Source organism: Podarcis erhardii (assembly GCF_964252035.2).
Source record: "Podarcis erhardii genome assembly, chromosome: 10".
NCBI classification, from domain to species: Eukaryota; Metazoa; Chordata; class Lepidosauria; order Squamata; family Lacertidae; genus Podarcis; species Podarcis erhardii.
The window spans coordinates 26,809,611-26,837,038 of record NC_138500.1 but is presented as its reverse complement, the minus strand read 5'-3'; the positions used below and the strand labels follow the sequence as shown (position 1 = coordinate 26,837,038).

Sequence of the window (27,428 nt, the reverse complement as noted above, 5' to 3'; positions counted from 1 at the left end):
GACTACAGCTTTCATAATATCTGGGCATGGCCAATGGTGTGGTGGGTGGGGATGTGTGTGCAACTCAAAGACTTTTTTAAAAGGAAGATAAGGATGCATCTCTGGCCATCAGTTGATCATTTGATGACTGGAGAGAGGACAATAATGCCCCTGCTCGGCTGATCCGCAGCTGAGAATGGGAAGAGGGGGTCTGTGCTGAATGTGTCTGCTGGTGGGTATGTCCTCTGTTCGTGCATGAGAAGGTGTGAGGTGACCACACCCACCACTGGCACAGGGCCCTTGGAAGGTTGGCCAAGAGCAAATGCAACCCCCAAACTATAATCAATTCTTCTGTTTTGTTTGGTGAGCCATTTAGTCATGCATGAATTTTGATGGCTCTTCGAAAGAAAACATACCTGCAACAGTAGGAACCCTTGATGTGTTTTTTTCCGGAATGGCAATGGCATAGCTTTCAAGTACAGTGGTACCTCAGGTTACAGATGCTTCAGGTTACAGACGCATCAGGTTACAGACTCCGCTAACCCAGAAATAGTACCTTTGGTTAAGAACTTTGCTTCAGGATGAGAACAGAAATTGCCCAGTGGTGGCAGCGGGAGGCCCCATTAGCTAAAGTGGTACCTCAGGTTAAGAACAGTTTCAGGTTAAGAACGGACCTCCGGAACGAATTAAGTACTTAACCTGAGGTACCACTGACAGAAACTGGAGTATTTGGTACACTGCCTAAAAGTAAGTCTTGTTATATCACTGCTGCAACAAGGCTGGATCCAGAATGGCATATACAGAGACAGAGGCAGAATTTTGCCAGCACAAATGTCTTCAGAAAGTTCATAGAAAGTTCATAGAAATACATGTTGATATACATGTTGTCAGAGCCACCCTGGGTCCCAGCTCACAAGAGACCAAAGTCCAGTCCAAGCTATATACAAAAGGTTTTATTGAAGATCATTGTCGTCATTACATCCAAACTCCGTGGCTCCGCATCTGTTACCCTTAGATGTTAGAAGTCCCCTCTGAGTCCGTCCCTCCCCTGCACCAATTTAAGAGGCTTGTACTGCTCCACCTTTTCCTCTCTTTCCTTTTCCGCAGGGTCTTCCTGCCCCCCTGTCTTCCCTCTTTCCGGGACTCCCCAGAGGCTGAGTCTTCTCCCGCCTGCTCCCCCCTCCTTCGTGCTTTGGCACCAGGCTCCTCCTCAGAGCTCTCCTCATTTCCGCGCGCCTCTATATTTGAACTTGGCGCGCGTACGTTGCCTCTGACCTTCCTTTCTACAGTTACGCTGCTCTCGGTACTACACTCCTCCCTTTCAGGCAGGACGTCTTGCTCCGAACTCCTCCCCCTTCCTCCTTCCTGTCCTGCTCTTTCTGACACACTGGCAACTCCCCCCCCTCCACTCCGTTCCGACGGGGGAGCTGGTCCCGCTTTGCCACTCCCACTGGGGATTCCCTCTTCGTTCCCCTCTTTCTGACTGATTCCCTCTCTATTGCCCCTTGGCCTGACCAGGGGGGCTCCCTTCTGGGAATCCTCTGATTCGCTAGACGGACTTTGGGACAACCTCGGCTCGTTGTCGTCCTCTTCCTCCTCGCCCTCGCTCTCTGTCTCCTCTCTCCCTAAAACCCTGACATCCATCCCCCCCTCGAAGCCCCCCCTTCCCCCCTTCCGCTCATCGGGTGCAGGTTGTGGAAGCTGCCGCTCTTCGGAGGCGGACGCAGGATACAGATTCTGCACCTCCATCTCCTCTGTTTGCAGTTCGTTGTACGAGTGTTCGAATTCGGGTTCTTGACCCAAGGTGTTCTCTTCTCCCTCCTCCATTGGTACCTGGTCCGGTGCTGCCTGCCAAGCTCCCGTCAGCCATTTCCTGCACCAGTCCTCCTCTGGTTGCTCGTCCCACCAATAAGAGGGTTCTGTGTCCACCCCCGAACACGATCCCCTGGGCGAGTTGGAGTCCGGCGACCTTTCTTCAGCTGAAGAAAAGCCGTGGAAAGTGCTGCCTGAACATGTGGGCGTAAAGAGCCAGTCATCAAAGTACTCGGCTGGCATGGGTCTATGAGGGAAAAGGGCATGGAACTCGTCTTTTAAAAGAGGTTCGTCTAAAGCGTAGCCCGGCACCCAACCATTGGCACTGACTGGGGCACCCTCTCTGACTAGAAAATATTCTACTCCCTCTTGCCCCCATCTCGAGTCCAGGATCTCTGTGACCTCGTTGAGTGGTTCGGCCCTAGGCGCCCTCTCCCTCTCCTGTGACTTAGTGTGTTGCTGCGTGACTGTGTCAGACTCCTGAAACCTGTGCGGTGCCTTGTAGGGAGTGAGCACCGATCTATGAAAGACCGGGTGCACTCTGGAACCTTCGGGGAGGGCTAGTCGAAAGGCTACAGGGTTGATTTTAGCCTCCACCTGGTACGGCCCTAACTGCCTGTGCCCCAGCTTCTTCTTGGCCAACGACTTGGCTGGCATCGCTTGGGCCGCTAACCACACCCAGTCCCCCACCTGGATCTCCTCTCCCTCTCTCCTGTTTTTGTCAGCCTGCACCTTATATGCTTGCTTGGCCAGCTCTAAATGTCTCCGCAACTCTTCGTGCACCTCCTGCAGCTCCGCTGCAAACTGGTCGGCTCCTTGCGGCACCCCCTCTCCCGGTGCCACGAACCCCGGGAAGGTTCTGGGATGACGACCATTGTTCGCGAAAAACGGCGTCACCCCCGTGGACGCGTGCTTCGTGTTGTTATAGGCAAACTCTGCCATCGGCAGGTAGTCCACCCAAACTGCTGGTCGCTGGTTGGCGTAACATCTCAGGTACTGCTGCATGATCGCGTTGACCCTCTCAGCTTGGCCGTTGGTTTGTGGGTGTCTCGCCGACGTGAGGTTGATCTTGACGTTCAGGATACCCAAAAGCTTCTGCCAAAAATTGGAAACAAACTGGCGCCCCCTGTCGGACAGGATGGACTGCGGCAGCCCATGCACCTTGAACACGTGATCGATGAAGAGTTTGGCAGTCTGTTCCGCCGTCGCCACCTTTGCGCATGGAATGAAGTGCGCCATCTTGGTGAACAGGTCCACAACCACCAGTACCGCCGTCTTCCCCCTGGAGCTGGGCAGGTCAGTAACGAAGTCCAGAGCTACCCTCTCCCACGGTTGCTGTGGCGTTTCCAGCGGTTCCAACAGCCCCGCTGGCTTCTGGTGTACTGGCTTGAACCTCTGACAAGTGTCACACCTGGCGACGTAATCCGCTACCTCTCCACGCATCCGGGGCCACCAAAAGTCTCTTGCCACCCGTTCTATTGTCTTCTCCTTACCGAAGTGGCCCGCACTGGGGGCGTCGTGCAACTGCTGCAGAACCTTTGCGCGAAGCTCGTCGCTTGGCACGTAGAGGGCACCTTTGCGAGTTAGCAGCCCGTCGCGTAGTTGGAACTCTTCGCCACTCTGCACACCTCTGCGCAATTCCTCCATCTTGGACTGTGCGAACTGATCCACTTGCAACGCGCGTCGCACCGCGTCCAGATCTACTGTGGCGGCAGCGCACGACCACGCCTGCGGTGCGAAAATGTGCTTGGCTGCTACAGGCGCCGCTTCATCGAGATATTGCGGTTTCCTGGATAGCGCATCGGCTATAACGTTGGAATCTCCTGGGACGTACTCTATCCGAAAGTCGAAATCCGCGAAGAATTCCGCCCAGCGCATGTGCCTCTGGCTTTGGAGCTTCGCCGTGCGCCAATACTCTAGGTTCTTGTGATCCGTGCGGACCTGTACTGTGTGCTTGGCTCCTATGAGGAAGTGTCGCCACGCTTTGAAAGCTGCGTGAATGGCTAACAGCTCCCTGTCCCATATGGTGTAGTTTTGCTCCGCTTTGCTGAGCTTTCTGGAGTAAAAGGCACCGGGTCTCCAGTTTCCATGTGGATCTTCTTGCAGGAGTACGGCTCCAACCGCTCTGTCTGACGCGTCGGTCTCTAGTCGTATGGGCTTGCCTGGATTCACGTGCAGCAGCTGCTCCTCGGAGGCGAAAAGGCTTTTAAGCTTCTGAAAAGAGTGCTCCGCCTGTTCCGTCCACACGAACCTCTTTTTCTTGGAACTGAGAGTGTCCGTGATCGCTGCCGTCTCCTTTGCAAAACCTCTGATGAATTTGCGGTAGAAGTTGGCGAAGCCGATGAATCTTTGGACTTCCTTCCGATTGCGAGGGCTCTTCCAGTCCAACACCGCGCGGACCTTGGCGCTGTCCATGGCCAGCCCCTTGTCGGACAGCTTGTAGCCTAGGAAATCCACGTCCGTCACATCAAACTGGCACTTCTCTAACTTGGCGTAGAGCTTGTTCTCCCGTAGTCTCTGCAGGACTTCCTTTACGTCCTTCTCATGGGCCTCCTCCGTTTCCGAAAAGATCAGGATGTCGTCGAGGAAACACACGCATTTCTTGTAGAGAAGTCCCGCTAGCACGTGATGCATAAATGCTTGGAAGACGTGAGATCCATTTTGGAGACCAAATGGCATAACTCTGTATTCGTACGTGCCCAGAGGCGTGAACATGGCCGTCTTCCACTCATCGCCCTCCCGGATGCGTATGAGGTTATACGCTCCACGCAGATCCAATTTGGTGAAGATCTTCCCCTTCCTTACGGTTGCCAGGAGATCATCTATCTTGGGCATGGGGAAGGCCTTGGGTTTGGTCTTACTGTTTATGAATCGATAGTCCACAATGAGTCTTTTCTGGGGCGTGTCTTTCTTCTTTACAAAGAAAACAGGACTGCCCCCCACCGCTTTCGATTCTCGGATGAATCCGCGCTTCAAATTGTGCTCTATGAACTCCCTGAGTTCTTGCATCTCGTCCTCAGACATGGAATACAGCTTTGCAGTCGGCAACTGCGCCCCTGGCACCAGGTCGATGGCACAATCATAAGGCCTGTGGGGCGGCAACTGGTCAGCTTCCTTCTCGCAGAAAACCTCCAGGAACCCCTCGTACTTGCGGGGTACTGCCTGCACCATGCCAAGTTGCAACTGCTGCTCAGCTCCCTCCTCCTGGCTGGACTGGATGCAATGTTGAGCACAGTACGATGAGCAAAAGGTGATCTGCCGTTGGTACCACGCTACAGCAGGACTGTGTCTCTCCAGCCAACTCATGCCTAATACTATAGGCGTGTCTGAAAGGCGGGTGACATTGAAGCTGATGACTTCTCGATGATTTCCAATCCTCATCACCATGGGAGGCGTCTGTTGCACAACTTGTCCTCCTAGCAATTTCCTGCCATCCACCGTGACTACGTTCAGAGGTGTTGTCGCTGGCAGAAGCGCTATGCGATGCTGCTTGACAAAGTGCGTCCCCACAAAATCTGCGTTGCTCCCAGAATCAATCGTGATGGGGACTTCCAGGGTGGTTCCATTCGGCAACTGAAGTGTTGCAGTGAGCTGCACCGCTGGCTTGGGTGGTAAAGGGTCTGTGCGTTGCAAAAGCGCTGGGGACTGCTCTACAGATTCGCCTGGCTGAGCCCCAGCAGCTCTGCTTCCAGCCAGGCACTGTCGTTTCCCTGAGGCTGCCCTGCTTGCATCATTTCTGCTGCAACAGTTGCTAAAGCTGCAGTGTGTTTCTGCAGCCTCTGGGGACACTCTTTCGCCATGTGCTGTGCACTGTCGCAAATGTAACACTTCCTGGTCCCTCTAGGAGGCTTTGCCTTCACTGCACCGGAAGCTGGGGCTCTGGCTGTTGCTTGAGCCTTAGCACCACCAAGTTCCATGGGCTCCTCCCCCTGCCTTCCCAGTGGCGAAGGATGTGACTGACTGAACTCCCTGGGGATGAAAGAAGACGTCCTCGCTGGTGGACGCACCTGACGTTCTTCCTCAGTGTGCCAAGGACGTCCCTCGTGCCGTATCCCAATCGCCAAAGCCCTCTGCACAAGCTCCTCCAGGGTCTGGGGTCTGTCTCCCCTGGCAAGTTCATCCTTAATGGGACCGCTGAGCCCCTCCCAGAACAAATCCCTCACAGGTGCACAATCCTTCTCCCAGCTTAGCGCAGTCAGTAAAGCAAAAAATCTAGAATGGTACTGACGCACAGTGGCTTTGCCTTGCCGCAATCCAAAAATTTCCCTGCGTGCAAGATCCACATCTACAGTAGACTGGAAGCAGGCATCCATCGCTTTAATGAATTCATCTGCATCGCGGCGGGCAGGGCCATCTTCACGCCACAAATTGCGCAACCAGTCTCTGGCCGGCCCATGCAAGTGAGAAACAATAAACCCCACTTTCTCCTCCTCATCTTTAAAGTCATGACGAAGCAAGTGCAATGCATACAAAACGTCTGCTCTGAAACTGGGGTAGTGCTTCAGGTTCCCATCGAAGTGGGTGACTAGGCTGCCCCCCCTCCGTCCAAGTCCAATCCCCTCTGATCTGGACCCTGGGAACCCTTCCCTGCTTGCACGTTCCCACCTTGTTTGCAGGTCCTGGCAGCGCTTCTCCATTTCGTCATGCTTCTTCTGAGACGCAAGGACTGCAGCAGTGAGTTCGGAAACTGTAGTTCGCAGCGCTGTCAACTGCTCCTCCGCACTCATGGCTGTCACCGTTCGTGAGCTTTGCAAAAAAAAATTTTTGCGTTCTTTGGAGGGGACTTTCTGTCAGAGCCACCCTGGGTCCCAGCTCACAAGAGACCAAAGTCCAGTCCAAGCTATATACAAAAGGTTTTATTGAAGATCATTGTCGTCATTACATCCAAACTCCGTGGCTCCGCATCTGTTACCCTTAGATGTTAGAAGTCCCCTCTGAGTCCGTCCCTCCCCTGCACCAATTTAAGAGGCTTGTACTGCTCCACCTTTTCCTCTCTTTCCTTTTCCGCAGGGTCTTCCTGCCCCCCTGTCTTCCCTCTTTCCGGGACTCCCCAGAGGCTGAGTCTTCTCCCGCCTGCTCCCCCCTCCTTCGTGCTTTGGCACCAGGCTCCTCCTCAGAGCTCTCCTCATTTCCGCGCGCCTCTATATTTGAACTTGGCGCGCGTACGTTGCCTCTGACCTTCCTTTCTACAGTTACGCTGCTCTCGGTACTACACTCCTCCCTTTCAGGCAGGACGTCTTGCTCCGAACTCCTCCCCCTTCCTCCTTCCTGTCCTGCTCTTTCTGACACACTGGCAACTCCCCCCCCTCCACTCCGTTCCGACGGGGGAGCTGGTCCCGCTTTGCCACTCCCACTGGGGATTCCCTCTTCGTTCCCCTCTTTCTGACTGATTCCCTCTCTATTGCCCCTTGGCCTGACCAGGGGGGCTCCCTTCTGGGAATCCTCTGATTCGCTAGACGGACTTTGGGACAACCTCGGCTCGTTGTCGTCCTCTTCCTCCTCGCCCTCGCTCTCTGTCTCCTCTCTCCCTAAAACCCTGACACATGTATTCCCCTCCCAGTGGTTAATCTTTAGCTTCTCTCAAAAACCTTAGATGAGTTGTTGTTGTTGTTGTTGTTGTTGTTTCCCTATCCTGGCTAGTTTCCACTGACATACCCAGTGCTTCTGGAAGGGCTTTACTTTGCATGCAGATGGTTCCAGGTTCAATCCCTGGCATCTCGAGGTAGGGCTGGGAATGTTTCCTGTTTGAAAACCTGGAGAGTCACTACCCATGTGAACTACTGAATTAGCTGAATCTGATTCAGTATAAGGCAACTTCCCATGTTCCTTTTAAAAAGTTTATTTGTGCTGATGGCCACTATAAAAATATACTTGGTTAAGGAGTTCTGTAAGTTAATTATGCATTGTGTGAAGTAGGCCTTCTATTTCTTTTAGGGTCTGTAAGTGAGATGACTTTGGGGTCTGCGAGAAAGTTCATACATGCAATGAATGAAAGTGACAAGATGCTAGTGAGGTACCTAATCTTAACAAACAACTACCCTTCACTAAAAGAGATTTAGTAATATATATACTTGTGGTTTCCCCTCCACCACCCTACCCCCACTACAGCTCCAGAAACAGCTGTCTGAGTTGGATGAAGATGACCTGTGCTATGAGTTTAGACGGGAGCGTTTCACTGTCCATCGCACCCACTTGTATTTTTTACACTACGAGTGTGAGTCTGCTCCAGACAACACTGATGTAACTCTGGTGGCTCAACTCTCAATGGACAGGTAAGAAATGCCCTTTTATTATCCCACCAAGAACTCTGGAAAATGCAATTAGCACCCGCTAATGAGTTCAAGAAAATTTCACAAGGTCTTATGTCGGTGGGGAAAAGAACATTTGGGATTCACTGACAGTAAATGAGTGCCATTTTCTTTTCTTCTTGTGGAAAGCTCCAACAGTTGTTTTGTACAGAAGAGGGACATGATGAGTCAGAGACTTCAGTGCTCAGGTGCAGGGTAGGAAGTTACGACCCCGGAAATGGCCTGATCTACCCTATTGGTAGTTAACTGATCATCATCATCATTTCCCCATGTTCAAAGTGCTATGCAGGACAGGCAACATAGGCACAGCAATTCATACTTATGGTACATGACAATGCTGTATAACAATGTCAATCCAGCCATTATAGTTCATTTAAAATACATCAAAAGTGTAAATGAGCATAAAAAAACATGTGGTGAGTCAGGAAAGGAAAGAACCTAGATAACGTTGATTGTTGACTCAAGCAGAGGGTTTTTGTTAGTTCTCCCATACCTTCTGTACCATATGACATACTTGCTTTGCTGGGGATTTTACAAAATAGGTTCTTTGTTCTACAGCATATGTGGACCTCTCCATTTGGTCCATAAGGGTGTTTAGGCCAAGCCATGCCCACCCTGGTGCCATATATGATGTTAGGAGTGGGATAGTCAAAGGTGAGTCTTGGATTAAAGGGGTTTTGATGCTTGCAAAGCCTCTTGAGTCGTGCTTCTCAGGGGAATAGTTCTTCTCAAGGAAAGATGCACACTTGTACTGCAGGGGTGGAGGTGGAAATCAAGTTCTGGCCCACTAGCTAGATCCTCTTCCATGCTCCTGTCCTAGAGCTACTGCTGTCCTTGATAGCCCATGCTTTCTCTGTCTTGCTTTTGCTTTGGGCACACTCATAATTTTCTTTGAGCAGAAGCTGTATTGAGCTGGCAATTTTTATCCTGTCAAATTTGGTTTTTAAGCGGCTGCATCCCGAGAGCCTGGATAAACCCGGAATGTGCATTCACAGAGATTTCGAGCAGCCTGTAAAATGTGCATCACTTCTGTTCAGAAACCAAGAGCATCTCATCTGAATTGCAACATCAGAATCCCCACATCCCAATACCTGAGGCCCTCCTTCCTCCCTGCTTTTGGTAGAGTTAGTTCTAGGAAGGAAGAGGCCCGTCTTCAAAAGAAGCAAGCAGTCAGCACTGCATTAGGCAGAGCACATACCTAGCAGAACATGAGGCATGTGTAACACCTCTGTCCCTCTAGTTGACTACACAGAAAGGTCAGTGTTCCTCCACAGGGAGACCCTAGGAACTTAGGCTGACTAAATGCATGCTGATTTGCTGTAGAAATGAGCATAAGCCCACAAAAACCACTGCACTGTTTGGCTGCTAGCTTATGCATCTAGCACATTCAGTCATCATTCGCCACGTTCACCAGCGCCTGTTCTATTGATTTTTAATTTGGAAAACATTTCTTGGGGTGGTGGGGTTTGGGGCTTTCATGCATGCCTTTTGAGTTAAACAAAGACGAAGAAAAGAATCTCACACAAATCCTGTGTGAATGCCACAATGAATTAGAGAAGGAAATGAGGCTGTGTATGTTTTCCCTCCAGGATTTTAATTCAAAGGAGTGAATTGCAGCTCAGCACTGTTCTGCTGGCAACAATGCAGCAGTTGAGCATCTGTTTCGCTTTTTTGGATCCATTCAGGGAACACGCTTTATTGATAGACAGGGATGCCCATCTTTATTCACAAAGGAGAAAGCAATTGGCCTGACATGAGAAAAAATAATCTTTCCACGCACTGTTAGTAAGTTGTTGTTATTCATTGATTCGGGTTGGAGATTCTCTCTTTCAGCTAAAATCAATAAATAATATCCCTACCAAAGAAGCTTTTAGCCATTTTATTTCCTCTTGCACCTTTCAGTTGTTTTTCACTATCTTTTTTAAACTGTTTTTCTTTATTACATTCCTCCCACAACACTTGTATTGTGTGTTATTGTCATTGGCAAGGAGAGGTGCAAATACTAGTAATAGATGAGGCTATAGCATTTGTTCTTTCAGTGAATGCTGTGAAGAGAGTGGGCTAGATGCTTTGAAATGTCACTCCTCACCACCATCCGTAGCAGAGCTATTTTGCAGTGCTCGTGCAGCATGATCCCTGGGAGTGTTGCTGCTCCCTGGTCAGTTGATGTCACTGTGCTGGCCTCATCTAGAGGGCAAATCAGCAACATGCTAGGTCTATGGGGGCAATGCTTTGGGGTGCAGACCTGAGAGAAGACTTTCTCATTTTTCTAATCCTAAATTCAGTTTTCCACACTTCTGCAACAATTTGTGATTTAAAAAAACAACAACCTCATGTAAATTATCAGCATTTAAGTGTGAATTTTTCCTAAAATACATGCCTGTATGCAGTTTTACGAAGTAATGCTTCTTAATATAATGCATTTTTGTATCTTATTTTCACCGATATATACATTTCCATGCACATTTTACTCTAGTATATGCACTTCTGTACACATTGTTTGACTGGAGGACTGCATTGAAACATTTGGGAAGGTGTGAGTTTTGAAGGATGGACTGTGCTGTGGTTCCCAGATGGTTTCAAAAAATGCAGATTTGGTAGATTCACCTATAAAGGCATGTTTAACCTACCCATTCCAGCGAGACACCATTGCTGCAAAATACCATCCCTAGAAGCAGCCATACTGTACCGCTGATCAGCTGTTGTGGAGGAGACAGAGTGTCAACTTGAATTCTTGCAGTCCGCAACAAATCTCTATGGCCCTCTCCACAAGCCCAGAGATGGTGGTTGCTGAACGATAGCATTTAGAGGACCAACAATCTGCCTAGGCATTGAATCGCTAAGCAGGCCAATAAAATACTAGCCAGGTAGTAATCCTATATCCTTCCACTCCCACAGGTAAACTTTTGCAGTATGTCAGACACCCTGAAAGGGCCCAGGGACCCTGCTAGACTTTTCCATGACCACACTGAAGCAATTGGGAGCTTTATCTGAAATCAGTTCCATCCATCTGTGCTGATTGTCTGCTTTTTGTTGCATAATAGGGAAGAGAAATCCACTGTGCTTTTTACTGTATATTTTTTAACAGCATCATATGTTTTATTTATGATTCCTATCACGGGCTAGGTAAAGCTTTGTACATACCTTTGGGGGTGTTTTTGTTTGTATCGATCCCTATTTCTAATTTAAGTGTGTGTTACACCCAATAATAACCATCATTTCAATAATAGATTAAAAAAGGAGAAAATAATGATTCAGGTATAGACTAGCAAACGTAATCTCTGGTATCCAGGGAAGCAAAGCTTCTTGGATGTCATCAGGATCATTCAGAACTGCAGGGAAAAGCTATTAATGTTGAAATCAGAATTTATATTTGCCAGTTTGAAAATGTTATTTCTTTCTGCTGCACAGCTTAGGAAAGATGGCGGGAGAAGAAAACAATTATTATTATTATTGATTACTGTAATGAAGAAAAAAAGATTCTTTTGCCTCATAGAAACATTAATAGGGAGGTTATAGTAGTAGGGATTTGGAAAATGCAGAAGAAAATCTAACTGCCATGTCTTGATATTTTAGGGAGATTGGCATTTTTTTATTTATTTTTTTTTGTAGTTTCTCTGCTTTCTCTTTAGATTAATGAAATAAGAGGTTTGGTTTAGCAAACACTTGTTCACATCCTTATGGCTGCTCTAGTTATTCTTGCTACAGAGGATGAGGACCGTGACTAGGCAAGATTTAATTCAGCGATATACATGGAAAATGTTATGTTGTAGATTTAGGGGGGACCCCCTCCAAAGAAAACCCTGAAATTTAATAATTGGTAGGATTTTGATTATTTGAAGGGAAGATTACAGGCCAGTGGGAAGATTGCAGGCTAAGCTTCCTATCCAAGCCAGGGCCTTACTTGGGATAGAAGCATTAACATGACAAAAGGTGTTGATGGCCCATCAAAGGGAATTCTCCGACCTGGACAGAGGTTGCAATGGTGATGGGGGGTGTCGGGAAAAGAGAGTCTTTGGAGCAAGGTGTGCTGGGAAGAAGGAGGGAGAGAAAAGACTGGGATCCATCTTGGGCAGGTTGGTTGAAGGCTGGCTAGGAGAGATGTCTTTGACTCCAGGGCTGCACTGCTGCAAGTCCCTCTTGAAATGACCATGCTAAAAGATCTGAAATCTCTCCATGCAGACTGAAGGTGTAAATAGGTGAATAAATCATATTTCTTAAAGCTATGGCAGTCTCTACCGTGTCTCAATTCTCCAAAGCAACACAGACCCCGAGTGAGTGCCTGGAGCCCCCTGGTATCTTGCTACAGAAGTAAGGGTAGCACCCAACTTCTGTAACAGCTATTGGCTTTACATTTGTTTTTCATTTTAATCTAAAACACTATTCAGCTACACATACAGAAGAACTTCCTTATGTGATAGAAGACTTCTGCATCCCACCACACTCTGCCCCTTTGGAGTGTGTTTACTTAGGATTCACACATGTAATCAGTGGCTAGTTTTCCTGAACATTTACCAAAGAGGAAAAAAATAGCGGAGCCTCAAGTCACCCTTGAGAGCAGCCTGCCAGCAAGTTCAGTTGCCACAAATGCCATTCCCCAAACTTTTCACCTTCAGCTTGGCAACTGGAAGACCACAGGGATTTCCAGAGCTGAGATTAGGTTCACTGATGGCCACTTACTGACCCCTGGGTAAAGAATAATTAATTTGCCTCAATCCATTCCAATGTTCACTTGCACTTTTGTCTGGTATTTTCCATTCTGCTGCAATTGTTTTAATTTTGCACAAGTGGTTCTTCCGTTTTGTCATCAGCTGATGCATAAATATCCTTTTATTATACATATGTCATACAGTATGATAGACACACATATCTCAGCAATGTCTACAGATCAGTTATCTTATGTGTGTTCCATTTCAAAGTGGACTTGTGGCACCGTAAAAACAAAGTGGGTCTATGACTGAAATCCTAACCATGCAATCCTAACCATGTCTACTCAAAAGCAATCCCCATTGAATTCAATGAGGCTTACTCCAAGGCAAATGGAGTAGCTTTGCAGCCTGTCTCCCTATCTTGATTCCATAGTTCAATATAAACTTGTCACCCTGCACTGTTTTCCTCACTCCGACATCTGGGAGAGACAATTTAGCACCCTGTTGATATTTTGCTCTTTCTGTTCTAGATTGTATGGATTCCTGTTGACATATTAAATGTTTTACAGGCACTCCTCTTCACTCAGTGCAATGCCACTTAATTACACATAGATCATTTAATTGCAACATTTTATTTCATAAATACATATTTTATACAGAAAATGGTTGCATGCATTTATCTGCTAAAACATAAAACTCAATTTATGTTTTAAATGTTTATACTAAACATGATTTTGTGTTTGACAGCTTGAAATCTGTTTTTGTGCCATGTAGAAAAGAACAATAATGATGATGTGTTCCTTTGGTTTTTAAATCCACAGTACAAAGGGGATAGAATAGGTCTGTATAGGCTGCCACTAGCAAATAACTAGAAGTTATAAGTCAACAACTTCAGTGGGGGGGTGAAATTTGTCTGTGGCTGGGGTAAGGACACTTAATATTTTAAAACAAAGATTTAGGGGATGGATGGAGGGTGCAAAATGAGCAGTAAAATCCAGTTGGTTCCCCCCTACTTTGACAAAGAGACTTTAATCGAGGAACACAGATGAAGTGTGTCCACAGATGAAGCAAAAGAGATCACGTCTTCCCATATTAAAAGATGAAGTGTGTCCACAGATGAAGCAAAAGAGATCACGTCTTCCCATATTAAAAGAGCCATAATGCATTCAATTTTTTAAAAATTCACAGTAAGAAGCGGATTTTAGTCCATGTTGACTGTCTCTCACAACAAACAACTTACGGTATATGCAGTCAAAAAAACAACACTTCTAAAAAAAAAAAAGAAAGTTGCTGAGGCACCTGTCAGGACAGCAGCAATTATACATCAATGAATATGTAAATAGTGTATATTGCAAAGCAATTTATGCATCTATTTATGTATAATGTGAATATGTTAAAAAGAACTGAGGCAAGCATCATTCATAGCAAGAATCTGTGCCATGATGGGGGTCAAATGGGCAGGTGGAAAGAAATCCACTTGAAAGTCTAGTCTTGATTTCAAAAGATTCTTCCTACATCTCTACCCCAGCACATGCACATGATTTCAAAAAACAGAAAGGCTTAATTTGCATTAACATCAGCAGCTAAGTACTTCAATTCTATGCAGCCACATCAGTGTGGTTCTAGTTGCTATTGAACAATGCTGGGTTAAAAAAACACAGTTGTTTTAAGGTTATCTGGGATTTTTAAATTTTTGTTTTTATTGTATGTTGTCTACAGTTGGAAAGGTAGTTCACAATTCTATAATATCATTATTATTACTGCAACTACTTTGCAAACTCCACAGAGAAGCAAGAGCATCAAAGGGTGTTATTTGGAAAGAGCACTCTACCACTTTTTATCAAAGAGGGCAGAAGTTGTTACACTCTACCACAATCCCCACCGTGACTTTTCAAAGCAATAAAGAGCAACCAAGCCATCTGCATTCAACAGCGAAGTATGGCTGACCAAATAAAAACTCAACAACACTATGGACACATCCAACTGTAGTTCACGGAGCTAAATAAGTGATAAACTGCGGGAATGAATGTTGAAACAGAAATTCAATATAAATTCAACTCCTTGTGAATTTACCACTTAATAACAACCAATAAATGTCCTAAGTAAATATTAGTAACCTGAGTAGGGCTCCCTGAAGTACTGCAGCTTCCCACAGCTAGGAAACCTTATATATATATAAAAGCAGCATAGCTAACATTTCTTTCCTTAGCAGAAAATACAACAGCAATGAATGAAGCAATACAATGTAGTGGTAGGCACTTACTCTTGAGTATACCATTGCCTTCCCCAACCTGGATTGTTGAGGATTACAACTTCTGTCAGCTAATCAGCACAGCACCAGGTTTGGGAAGACGTAACAAACAATTACCTATTTTATTACTTAAATGGTTTCATTCTTTCAAAATATTGAAGGTGATTTTTGCCTCTCCAATGATTCCAAAGGCCCTCATCTGCTGCATCTCCCCCTTCCTTGTTCTCTGTGATGGAACAAAATCTTTAAAATTAGTGTTTCTTTTATTCTAGAGAAGATGTAAAATGTACCAATTTTTAGTTAGTCTTTGAAGCTCCCATTTCGGAGATGGATCTCCAAGTGATCTTTCGACATGGAGGTTACCCAGTACAAGAGTTTAAACAGAAAAGGGGGACATCCTGGTGGTAAAAAATTCTCTGTTCTAACCCTTCCTTTCTTCTCTTAGACTCCAGATGCTTGAAGCTATCTGCAAACACTGGGAAGGACCAATCAGCTTGGCACTCTACCTTTCTGATGCAGAGGCACAGCAGTTTCTGCGCTACGCTCAAGGCTCTGAGGTCCTCATGAGCCGTCACAACGTTGGATACCACATAGTGTACAAGGAGGGCCAATTTTATCCGGTGAACCTCCTACGGAATGTGGCAATGAAACATATCAGCACGCCATACATGTTCCTGTCAGACATTGACTTCTTGCCTATGTATGGACTCTACGAGTACCTCAGGTAAGCACATGAATTGTTCTGGCAGGGTCACAAGAGCCAAGCCATTGGTCCATCTAACTCAGTATTTTCTATAGTGACTGGAAGCAGCTCTCCGGGCTTTCAGAAAGTGAGTCTCTCTCGGCCCTACATTTCATTTCATTTATTACTTATTTTTATTAAATCTGCCGCCCTTCATCCGTAGATCTCAGGACAGTTCACAACATAAAATTACAATATAAAAAAACACAAAATACGTAAGAAAAATAAGAAAAAAACAACCCAAACCAATAATCTCCCCCTTCCGCAACACAATAAGCTAATGGCCTAGTTAAAGAGGAACATCTTTGTCTGGTGATTAAAGATGTATAATGAAGGTGCCAGCTGAACCTTCCTGAGAAGAGCATTGCACAAACAGGGAGCTACTGCAGTAAAGGTCCATTCTCATGTTGATACTCTCCACAGAGGCAGAGATAGTTGCTTCAGCACCCAGAGCGGCACACATGCTTTGCACCCAGTGGTGGGTGCAGGGTGAACGTCCCAGGGGGTGAGATGCCCATGGGGGGCGGAGCAAGCTGCCCATGGGGAGTGTAGCGAGCTGCCCATGTCGGGCTGCTTCCTGGGCGAGGGGGTAGAGGGAGCTGAGCCGCTTTGCCAGCAGCCTTCCTCCCTTCCCTCTTCCTTTTGACAGCTCAGGGGAGGCTCCCCCCCCCCCGGAAGCAGCCTGGGAGCAGGGGGCAATGGCGTGCCGCCCACCCCCAACTCCCAAGCTTCCCCCAAGCTGTCGAAATGAAGGGAGAAGGGGGGAAGGCCGCCAGCAAGGCGTCACAGCTCTACCCCTTCCTCCGATGGCTCAGGGTAGGCTTGGGAGTAGCAGGCGGGCAGCACGCCAAATGTCACACACACACCCCCAGTGATGACACCTGGGGTGGACCGTCCCCCCTTCCTCCATCCCCGACTCTCCAAACATCTCGTGGAAGAGGCACACAAAGAAGGGCCTCAGAGAATGCTCTCAGGGTAGGTTCATATGGAGAGAGGTGGTCCTTTAGGTATTGCGCTCCTGAGCCGTTTAAGGCTTTATAGGTCAAAAACAGCACTTAGAATTGGACCCGGAAACTAATTGGCAGCCAGTGCAGTCAGACCAGGATCAGTGCAATATGCTCAAACTCTCTTAAGCAATCTGCTCGCCAAATTCTATACTAGCTGAAGTTTCTTAGCCTTCAGAGGCAGCCCTGTGTATGACACATTGCAGTCATCTAACCTAGAGGTTACCAGAGCATAGACAACATAAGTTAGTCTATCCCTGTCCACATAAGGGTGCAGCTGGGCCACCAGCCAAAGCTGATGCAAGGCAATCTGTGCTACTGAGGATTTATTTATTTATTTATTCATTCATTCATAATGGGCACTTCCATAAAATATGTAGAAGTGGCTTGCAGCATACAAAATATAATAAAATCAGTTGATTAATTTCCATAAAGCATAATTAAATTACCTTGTGTCCCACCCATCCTGCAGCCACCAGGAAACAGGGATATTATAGAATACTGAATGCTCCATCACACAGAACAGTTTGTGATAGTAGAAATGGTCAAACTTAAATATTACAAAACATGAAATTGTGTTCACAATTTTGAATCTAGATAATATACTCTAAAGGGAGATTGTGAAAGTCTCTACCATGAGGCACTTTTAAACATAAAAATGCTCAAAAGCTATACTAAATGTACAATCACATCCTGAAATGGCATGGAAATGGACCGAGTGCCCCATAGGTCTCTCCCATCTCTGATATCTATTCTTCTAGGATGTCTTTAACAAGAGGGGATGTGAAAAATGTTATTGAAGTTGTTATCTCCCTGACATACTGTTAACCCAGCACTGTACCTTGAAAATGGAGCTGTGATCCAAGCAGGTTAGATAAGTGATTGAAAGATAAGATCTTGTCAAAGCAGAATAATTACTACACTGAACTTTGGAGGTGGGGGGGAGTGACTTCAATGTGTACGGTAGTATAGCAATAAATATGAACAATTTGGGTTTCGTGGTCTTCAGACCTCTGCTCTATTTACATGGCTTCTCTTAATGAAGATTCCCCCCACCCTTTACCTTCTTCCAATACATGGAACAAGGAGGACACCATGTGGTCAGAAAAAGGATCCAATATCCTTGATTTTCATGAGCTGCTTCTTTTAGAAAAGGATGTTGTTGTTTTTACCCAACTATCACCAAACCCATTTTTACTCCTATCACATCTTCTTTTTCTGCCCATATCCATTTTAATACATGTGATAGATTATCCTGGTAGATACTTTCCATTCCTTATTTGCTGCCTGCAGTTTAGCTGAAAGTTTTATGAACCACTTCACTTTCTCCAGTTTTGGATTCCATGTTCCAGACCACCTTGGCCAAGGACAATGTGTGCATTCTCAAACTCAGCTGAGCAGAATCTACAGTCCTTGCAACAGGCCCTGCTCAGGAACTGTTGCAAGTGCTTAGAGCCAGCAATTTCTGCATATTTGTGTGCAAGCACACACATGTTTATGTTGGCTCTGGAAAGTGAAAGGTGAGCTGTGTTTTGTGCCTTGCAAAGTTTTAGAAAAGTCTTTCAGTTCAAGGTGTTGAACAGGCAAACCAACTTATTGATTAGAAAATAGATACTGAATAGAAAAACCATCTAATTTTAGGACTCCACGCTCCACTTTGGTCCTTTAAAGTCACATTTTCAAATGTAGTTATTACATGTCAATTTGTGACATTGCCCTCTCTTTTGCTCCATTGCTTATGCCCTAAAATAGAAGGATTCCCTTCCCCTGACAGATGACATACCACTGGTGAAACAGTTCTGAGGGGATAATATAAAATATATATTTGATGGGTTATTCTTGAATAATTAAGTTACACTTTGGGTCTCCTGCACCCCTCTGTCCACTGCAGGTGTGAGGAGGAAATTGGAAGCTCCTGCTTTCATTTTTAACTGAATTTAGGTAACAGTGAAACAGTTTAGCATTGTATCCAGTTTCTTAGTTATGTCCACAATTTGTATACTGCTGAACTATGATGGCCTCTAAGTGGTTTACAAGGACACAGTACAAAAATATACAAATCAGCATACACAAAATAGCATAACAAATACTGCGTTCAAAATATCATAGTAGATCCTAATACCAAGAAATGAAATCCCTATTTGTCCTAGCCTAGCCTGGCAGAAAATTAAGGAACAATTCCACTTGAAAATAAACTCTGTTATAATTCAATGATCTTTTACAATCTGGTTTGACTACATGGACTTACAAAGTTGTCTTCTACTAAGTCAGATCACTTTTCCTTCCAGCCCAACAGGCAGCAGCTCTCTGAGGTCTCAGGCAGAGACCTTTTCCACCTTCAGTCTTTTGCACTCTAGATCAGGGATGGAGAACTCTTCATGTGGTCCTCTGTATGCTGTTGCACTCCAGTTCCCATCAGTACCAGCCAGCAATTCCAATGGTCAGGGATGATGGGACCTGTAGTCCAAAGACAAGTGGAGAACCTCAGGTTCCCATCCAATGATGCAAATTCTGGAGGATGAGTCACCACTTCACTGAGTCATTGCATAGTCATTATTATTGCTTATCGCTTCATCATTTAGCTCATGATCTGCAGTCTGGTCAATACGTAGCTCTTTGCTGAAGGATTGTTACAAGCATGCCTTGGGATTGCAGGGGGCGTGTTGTTGTTCTGAAAAATCATAAATATGATTTTCCACATGCTCTTTCTTTGTCTTTAGAATGTGGGTGAGAAGTAGGTGCTGGAAAGCAGATATTTATGTGTGAAACCTGAACCAATCTGTTCAGGCATTGTATAGAAATAAATACGTAGCCTGCACAAATCTTTCTACTTCAAACACCCCGGCACATAATATAAATATATTAGAAGTACTGAGTCACACTTGAGTCAGCTTACGGAAGCACTACGTTTAATGCAAGTGCGATCGACCAAAACTGTCCTTAATTGAGCAAACTGGAAAGAAACGTCCACTAAATGAGTTTATATAGATCCTCAGCATGAAGCCTCAAATTCAGATATAATATCCTGAGTCTTAACATAGATCCTTTCCCATTATGAAGCTCGTATACTGTTGACATTCCAGTGCTGCCTAGTAATGGAACCAGGCAGCTCTTCGGCCCAAGGAATAACAAAGTTCACATACTGCTCACTTCCCATTTCTGGGTGAGGCTTATCTTCCTTAGCTTACACCTCTCATTTTGGCACTTTGGACATAGAATCATAGAATTGTAGAGTTGGAAGGGACCCTGAGGATCATCTAGTCCAACCCCCCACAATGCAGGAATGTGCAGCTGGATCGAACCTGCAACTTTGACATAATCAGCACTATGGTCTAACCAACCAAGCTACCCAGTGAGTCACATGCCGCACTGCTTTTGTAGGATACAGATCCTTCTGTAACTCTGCAGGTGGCGAGATTCCTGAATGCGGTTATCTCACACACAAAAACCACCAAAAAACAACATCAACAACAAAAACTAATCGGACAGTTATGATGAGAGTGCATGACGGATCTCGTCTCCAGTTCTCCTTTTTCTGTGAACCGTCCCTTGGATCTTTCCGGGCCTCAAGCTGTTATTTGTCACTGCTCAATGACCCACCCTTGCATCGTGGTGTTCCCCTTCTGTTGTTAGATGTATTGGTTTTTATGTTTCTGTGCTTTTATGTTTGTACATATTTTATGGGCTAATAGCCGTAAATAAATTATTATTATTATTATTATTATTATTATTATTATTATTATTATTATTACTATTATCTGCATTGCAAAATTAGTTAGTCATTTACCACTTGCAACTGTCATGGCCTTGCCCTAAGAACTCTGAGAATTATAGTTGGGTGAGGGGCTAAGAATTCTCTTAGAGATTCCTGTCCCACGCTATAGCTACGAGAACTTTTGGCTCAACTTGGGGGGAAGACAAAACTAAGTCTACCCTGCTTTGCTGATTAGAGGGTGGGACTGGGGTGGAGTTTGTGGGTGGCTCGTTAATAGCAACAGAGTAACTCATTCTTTCTGAACTTTAGGGGGGGTTCCTGATAGCTGCAGGAAATCACTTTTTTGTGTAGTAGCCTTCATTTCCCACATTAACACACAATGTCCTCAGATGATGCAACATCTGAAGGCTCTGACCAGATCATAGAGTCGTCCTTCCCAAAGCCTAGCTAGCGCTTGCCCAAGATTAGGAAGGAGGAGGGAGGTCTCCAGGACCCTACCAGAGCCTCACCCCTCTGCCCAGCCCCTCCCTTATCCAGCTTTGGGAAGGCACCATGAGGGCTGGGGTGGGTGTCAAATCTTGGCCTTGCAGAGGGTGACATATTACCAAGGTCTGCCCCTGATCTGGGGCACTGTGGCCAAAGCAAAATGGCAAGTGGGCTCTTGCCACAGGGTCTCTGTTGTTACTATTACGAGGAACAGCAGGAAAAGGAAGGAAGGAAGGAAGGAAGGAGTCAATGTCCCACTGCTCCCAGTGGTGCTCACTGACAGATTCACCACCCTAGTTTGTTTAGCTCATCTAGATTATCACAATTTGTAGAACTTTAGGAGAGGAATAGTAGGGACTATATGGGAGAGTGGTCTATTGGGAACTTGGTCATGGCAGCAGCTGAAGTGGTTACCAGGAGAGGGACATGACCAACCTGCTCACCATTGGAAAGAAAGCTCAGGCTTCCACTGGTGCCAGTGCCACACACTATGTGCATTTTTAAAGCTGTTCTCCACAGCTGTGTGGCTTATAGATGAGACACGTGCCTAGAGTAGCAATCTGAAGATCCAGCATTACTGCAGTCTTTCTGCAGCAGGGCAGAAATCAGAGCTGTTGAATAATGCTGTGATTATTAATCATCATCCATATGTTTCATGTACCAAGCATATTAAGAGCATCCTAGTCATATACCTGTAGCCATTTGACTGCCACTCTAGTGGTACTTTGTCTCCCATTTCTTCTTAACCATTGGTTGCATCTTCCTTTTTACAAAGGACAAGAAAGGGGCAGGGCAGGGTCTTTTTATGCTACTAATGCAACAAATGTCTTAACCTTTTCAAAGTAGTCCCACAATTCCAAAAACAGCATCAAACAGAAGATGCTATTTCCAAAATACTACTTACGCTGCCTTCAGATGCTTTAGATTAATGGTAAACTGGAGGAGAGCGGGTGCAGTAATAGTACTGCCAGGTAGAAAGATTGGTTACAGCTGTGAGGGTATTGGCGGCAAGCCTTTTTGGGCTCGGGTGGCGGTTAGGCATTGGAATAATGTGTTTGTGATGTGTGGAAGGGCTAGGTGTGGCCAAAAGGTATATTTAACGGAATACCTTTTGGGTATTCCGTTAAAGGAATCTGGCGGTTGTGTATTCTGTCCGATGCCTGTGTGGCGGGAGTCCATGGCACGACCCTCGGTGACATCAGGGGAGAGTTTATAGTTGGATTAGCATCAACAGGCTCCACCTACTGGTGAATAAACCCCCCTTTTAGGCTCACCCCTCTCCGAGTGGGTGGAGTCAACTGACGTGATCCAATGCCTAAGCCAATACCTTTTCACTTGCTGTAATCAATAAAGTTGTGGCCTTTTCTTGCCCATTAACCTTACATCACGTGTCCATGTGTTTTCATTACACTACGCGGGGATCGGGTCCTCGAACCACAAATACCAACTCTTCTGATATGTGTGCTACAGTTGTTTTGGCCATGCACGCAGACAGATCTTGCAGTGCCCTGATTTGTCATTTGGACCAACATCAGTCATCACACAGTGATCAACGTACAGTTGCAGTGTAGCTTCTGGGTGTCAGCTGGATCACCTGGAAAACTGATTCCCTGGAAATGTCCTGCAAAACCTATCAGCACTTGTAGGAATCCAGTTCTGTCTCCTGTTTGCACAGTAAAGCTGAGGGAGGCCTACAGTAATAGCAGAGAAAGTCAAGATAATGATCTACAGATTAGGCCAATATGAAAGCATTTTAACTAGTTTAGCCCCACTGCATTTAATGAGATGCAAATGGCTTCAGTGCACCTTCTTCCTGCTTCAGTACTTTGTGGGTCTTGCCAAGTTCTGTGCCAGATCTACAGAAGAAGGCACAAGTTAAAGCAGTGGGTGGAATCATTAAGAGTGTCACGAACGCTGAATAATTCTGGCAGCTGGAGGAGGCTGGTTGTAAAAGAACTTTCTATTTAGAAGCAGTTGCCTGGGTCAATTAGAATTGATGGAAGGTAGGGGGAGAAGAAATAGAGAAAAAGTACCCAAAACTTATAATGGGAAGCTGATAAAATTCAATAACCTTTGCACACTGACAAGGAAATTTGATGCAGACTCTTCAAACAACTTTCAGAAAAGTTTCCCAAGAGTTACCTCATTTTATGGAACATCCACACAGAGAGGCCTGAGGGGAAATCTTTGATTGGTAACTATTATGAAATCCCCAAAACTTAAAGTTTATTCAGACAATTTACTTCCCAACCCCACAGCAGATGTGACAGCAAATCCTAGGATGTGGCTCCCTTTCATTTGTAATAATCAGAATCTTGAACTTGGAGCTCTTGAGTTTGCTAATATTTCCCTTGGAGGCTCACAGCAGTATCATAAACATCATTACAGTTAATCCTGTTAAGGGGAGCCGTATTTGACATAAGTGGAGAATGAGACTTTATTAAGGAAATGGTTTTTTTAAAAAAAATGATGCTGCACTGCTTCTTCTGACAACAGCAGTCAGACCCATGCAGATGTTCTGTCAGCCACCTGTGTGAGCAGAATATGTGTCTATAATGCAATATATGTGGTGTACTGGTTAAAGTGTTGGACTAAGATTGGGGTGACCTAGTTTCAAATCTCCACTCGGCCATGAAGCTCAGTAGGTGATCTTGGGCCTGTCACACTCCTTTTCTCTCAACTTAACCTACCTCCAGGGCTGCACACTCATGAGGCAGAGTGAGGTAGCTACTTTGGGTGGTGGAAACCCAAGAGGCAGTTCCCCTGCAGACATCTAGCCACTGCTGGCAGCAGGGAGAGCTCACTGAAATCTTGCAAGATATCACAACACACACACAAGATCTCATGAGAATTCAGCAAGATCTTGCAACATTTCAGTGAGATCTCACCAGAAGCTGCCACTGCTGCCACCACCACTTCATGGGTGATGCCACACAACCCAGGTAAGGGAGGTGGCACTGTAACACATTCCCATTTTGCCTCACATCGCCCCTACCTCACAGGCTTGCTGTGAGCATACAATGGGGAGAGAAAGAACCATATGTGCCATCCTGAAGGAATTGTAGAATATAAACATAATGAATAAAATAAAATATCCCAATCTGCAGGAGACATTTGAATGGCCATTCAAGAAGAAATAACTCAGTTGTTGAACATGTGTTTTATAACAACAAGCATTTTTTATTTATACCCTACCCATCTTCCAACATAATAAAAACACAGCAAAATGCCAAACATAAAATCTTATTGATACAGAGCTGCCTTCAGATGTCTTCGGAAAGTTGTGCAGTTGTCTGTCTGTTTGACTTCTTGTCTCCAGTACCCTGAAGAAGACCATGAGATGTTCAAAACCATACAAGAAAGTGATAGGCAACCCATGCTGTCTGCCCCCACAATCGACCTCCCTGAGTGAAGGTTTCCTTTCCAGCTGTTGCAATGAATATCCCACTAGCAGGCCTGTCTTCTTTGAAGAATCTGAAGAGAAGCAGGACAAAAGTCTTCAAGCAGGAATGAAGAATCTGTGACCTTCCAGACATGGTTGGACTACAGCTTCCATCATTCCTGACCATTGGCCGTGGTGGCTGGGGCTGATGAAAGAGTCCGGCAACATCTGGAGAGTCACAGGTTTAAAGATATCCAGACTATGGGGTTTGAGCTCAGACTCAAAGCAGTGGAGAATCATCTCACAATGTATGACCTCAGGCATGAAATAACAGCTCAATGAGCTCCAGTTTTATTAATGTACAAAATAAAGTTTGATTGGTAATCCCCCCCCCCGACTGGGAGAGAAAACTGTACAAAGAAAATCTTTCAGAAATAACTCAGGAATTATTAGAGTGTAGAAATGTTGAACACTAATGCTTGTTTATTTCTAATGTGGCTTCCGCAGACCTCAGCAACTAAGAAATTGTGTACTTTTACAAATCCGAATGGCAAAATTAATAGTCTTCCTAACATTTCCTCTTTGAGCAGTGATTTTGCTAGTGCATATGAGCTATGTGGCAGAGCAGAGGCTGTGCACCTCTTCACAGGGGAAATATGGAAACCACTTTTTAGCCATAACAGGGAAGCCTGGAGAATTGGAAGTACATGCCTCCAGTGATGCCTTTTTTCCACCACTTATCCGCAAAAGCTCCAAATGCAAATGAGAACTTGCAATTTAGACAATGGGTGACTATAACACATGCAATGTACTCACTGGGAGCTAATACCTCTCAACTGTATTTGTTCAGGTAAGTCTTTAAAAAGCTAATTAAAAATTTTGCTAATTGGTTTTGGTTTTTCTTTTCATTTTTCTCCTCCAGGAAATCTGTTGTCCAACTGGACTTAGCCAATACAAAAAAGGCTCTCATTGTACCTGCTTTTGAGACCCTCCGCTATCGCCTCTCTTTTCCCAAGTCAAAAGCAGAGCTGTTGTCTATGTTGGACATGGGGACCCTCTTCACATTCAGGTACTGCATGCATCTTTTTAAAAACAACACTCAACCACTCACCCACAGTCAAGGAGAACTAAGGCTTTGTTAAAAACATATAAAGGTTTGTGAAAACTGACTCCCACGCTTTATTGCAGGGGTGGGGAGCCTGTGACCCTCCCTAGTTAGACTGCAAGGCCTATCCTTTATTATCATTGGCTATGCTGGCTGGAGGCTATAGCTTCCCCACCCTTTTTATTGCTTCATCTCAACCACCAAAACTCATCCCTTTTTCTGCAGTATAGAAGGTTCTCCAAACGAGGGAGTCTATAACAATTGCACAATGACCCCTGGGAATTCCTTTGTATTTTTCTTGTACAAACTTGGTACAAACTTGGGAAGACTGTGAAGATCACTCAGCCTGAGTGATTTCAGTGGAGTATATACAGAATGAGATATACACAAGCATGAAAGGTCCAAGCCATATGGAGCAGCATAAATTGTACTGAATATGGAGCTTTAGCATTTGCCAGCACTGTTCTTTGCCAGTTAAAAGGTAAAGGGACCCCTGACCATTAGGTCTAGTTGTGACTGACTCTGGGGTTGCAGCGCTCATCTCGCTTTATTGGCCAAGGGAGTCGGCGCACAGGGAGTCCGGGTCATGTGGCCAGCATGACTAAGCCACTTCTGGCGAACCAGAGCAGCGCATGGAAACACCGTTTACCTTCCCGCAGGAGCAGTACCTATTTATCTACTTGCACTTCAATGTGCTTTCAGACTGCTAGGTTGGCAGGAGCAGGGACCGAGCAATGGGAGCTCACCGCATCGCAGGGATTCGAACCGCCGACCTTCTGATCGGCAAGTCCTAGGCTCTGTGGTTTAACCCACAGCACCACCCGCATCCCACAGCAAAGGTTAACTGCCATCTAATGTTGGAAATAGCCCTTTATAACCTCTAATGAGGGAGATTCCACAAATTTTCCTTGCAACTGGAGCCATGTTCAGGTGTTCCAGTAAGAATCTCCCACTTTATCTTCAGCTATGCTGATTTTTTCTCCCAATCGATCAGAAGTTGGTGATTAATTTTTTTGTAGACAATTGATACTGATAATCAATTCTGCCGGTAACTAAAACTGCTGCCCCTTTGAAGGCCTATCATCAACAACCACATGAACTATGCAAAAGGTGGACATTCTCCTCAATAATGCAATATGCTTCTCTGTTGACAGAAAAAAAAATGTTCTGTACAAAAGCAATAATCCACCCTGAAGTATCGGTGACCTTAGCCAAGCCAAGAAATAGGGTCCTTCTCTCGATATAGTCTTCATATCTTCCCAGACAGCTTCCAATTAATACCTGCTGTCATCTCTTATCAGCTAAATGACACACCCCTCACCTGACCATTGCAGATGACATCTGTAAAAAAAGGAAAGCCCATAAAATCTGCATGAAGTGATTACTTCCAAATAAATCTATATTTGCTATTCCGGCTCATTAAGATAGTATCATTTTATATAATCTGACAGACCAGAGGACAATAAATATATTCCATCTCTAATGCTGAGATTTGGATGAGCATAGGCATGTATGGTAGAATGAGTTTCCTCTCTCTTAAGTCCATTGTGTACTGTAGAACATCCAAATACAGTTTGGGCTTTTCCTGATGTGAGCACTCTGGGACTCCACTTCCCGCTTCCTCCAATGCAGTCCCAGATATGGCAGGAAAAAGAATAAACCCCAGAGTCGGTCACGACTGGATCTAATGGTCAGGGGTCCCTTTACCCTTTACCTGGAGGCTATAGATTCCCCACCCTTTTTATTGCTTCATCTCAACCAGCAAAACTCATCTCTTTTCCTGCGATATAGGAGGTTCTGCAGACAAGGGAGTCAATAACAACTGGACAATGACCCCTGGGAATGCCTTTGTATTTTTCTTGTTCAAACTTGGTACAAACTTGGGAAGACTGTGAAGATCACTCAGCCTTAGTGATTTCAGTGGAGTATATACAAAATGAGATGTACACAAGCATGAAAGGTCCAAGCCATATGGAGCTGCATAAATTGTACTGA

The 27,428-nt window shown here is 45.4% G+C and overlaps 1 protein-coding gene across 1 annotated transcript in view; it reads left to right on the top strand.

Moving 5' to 3' along the window:
• Positions 1 to 27,428, top strand: part of LARGE1 (LARGE xylosyl- and glucuronyltransferase 1) — a 328,203-nt gene that overhangs the window by 287,211 nt on the left and 13,564 nt on the right. Inside the window, exons 11-13 of the mRNA XM_081879465.1 lie at positions 7,900 to 8,063; positions 15,445 to 15,723; positions 25,251 to 25,397. Of these exons, the coding sequence (XP_081735591.1) occupies positions 7,900 to 8,063; positions 15,445 to 15,723; positions 25,251 to 25,397 (590 nt within the window). The remainder of the gene's footprint in view (positions 1 to 7,899; positions 8,064 to 15,444; positions 15,724 to 25,250; positions 25,398 to 27,428) is intronic.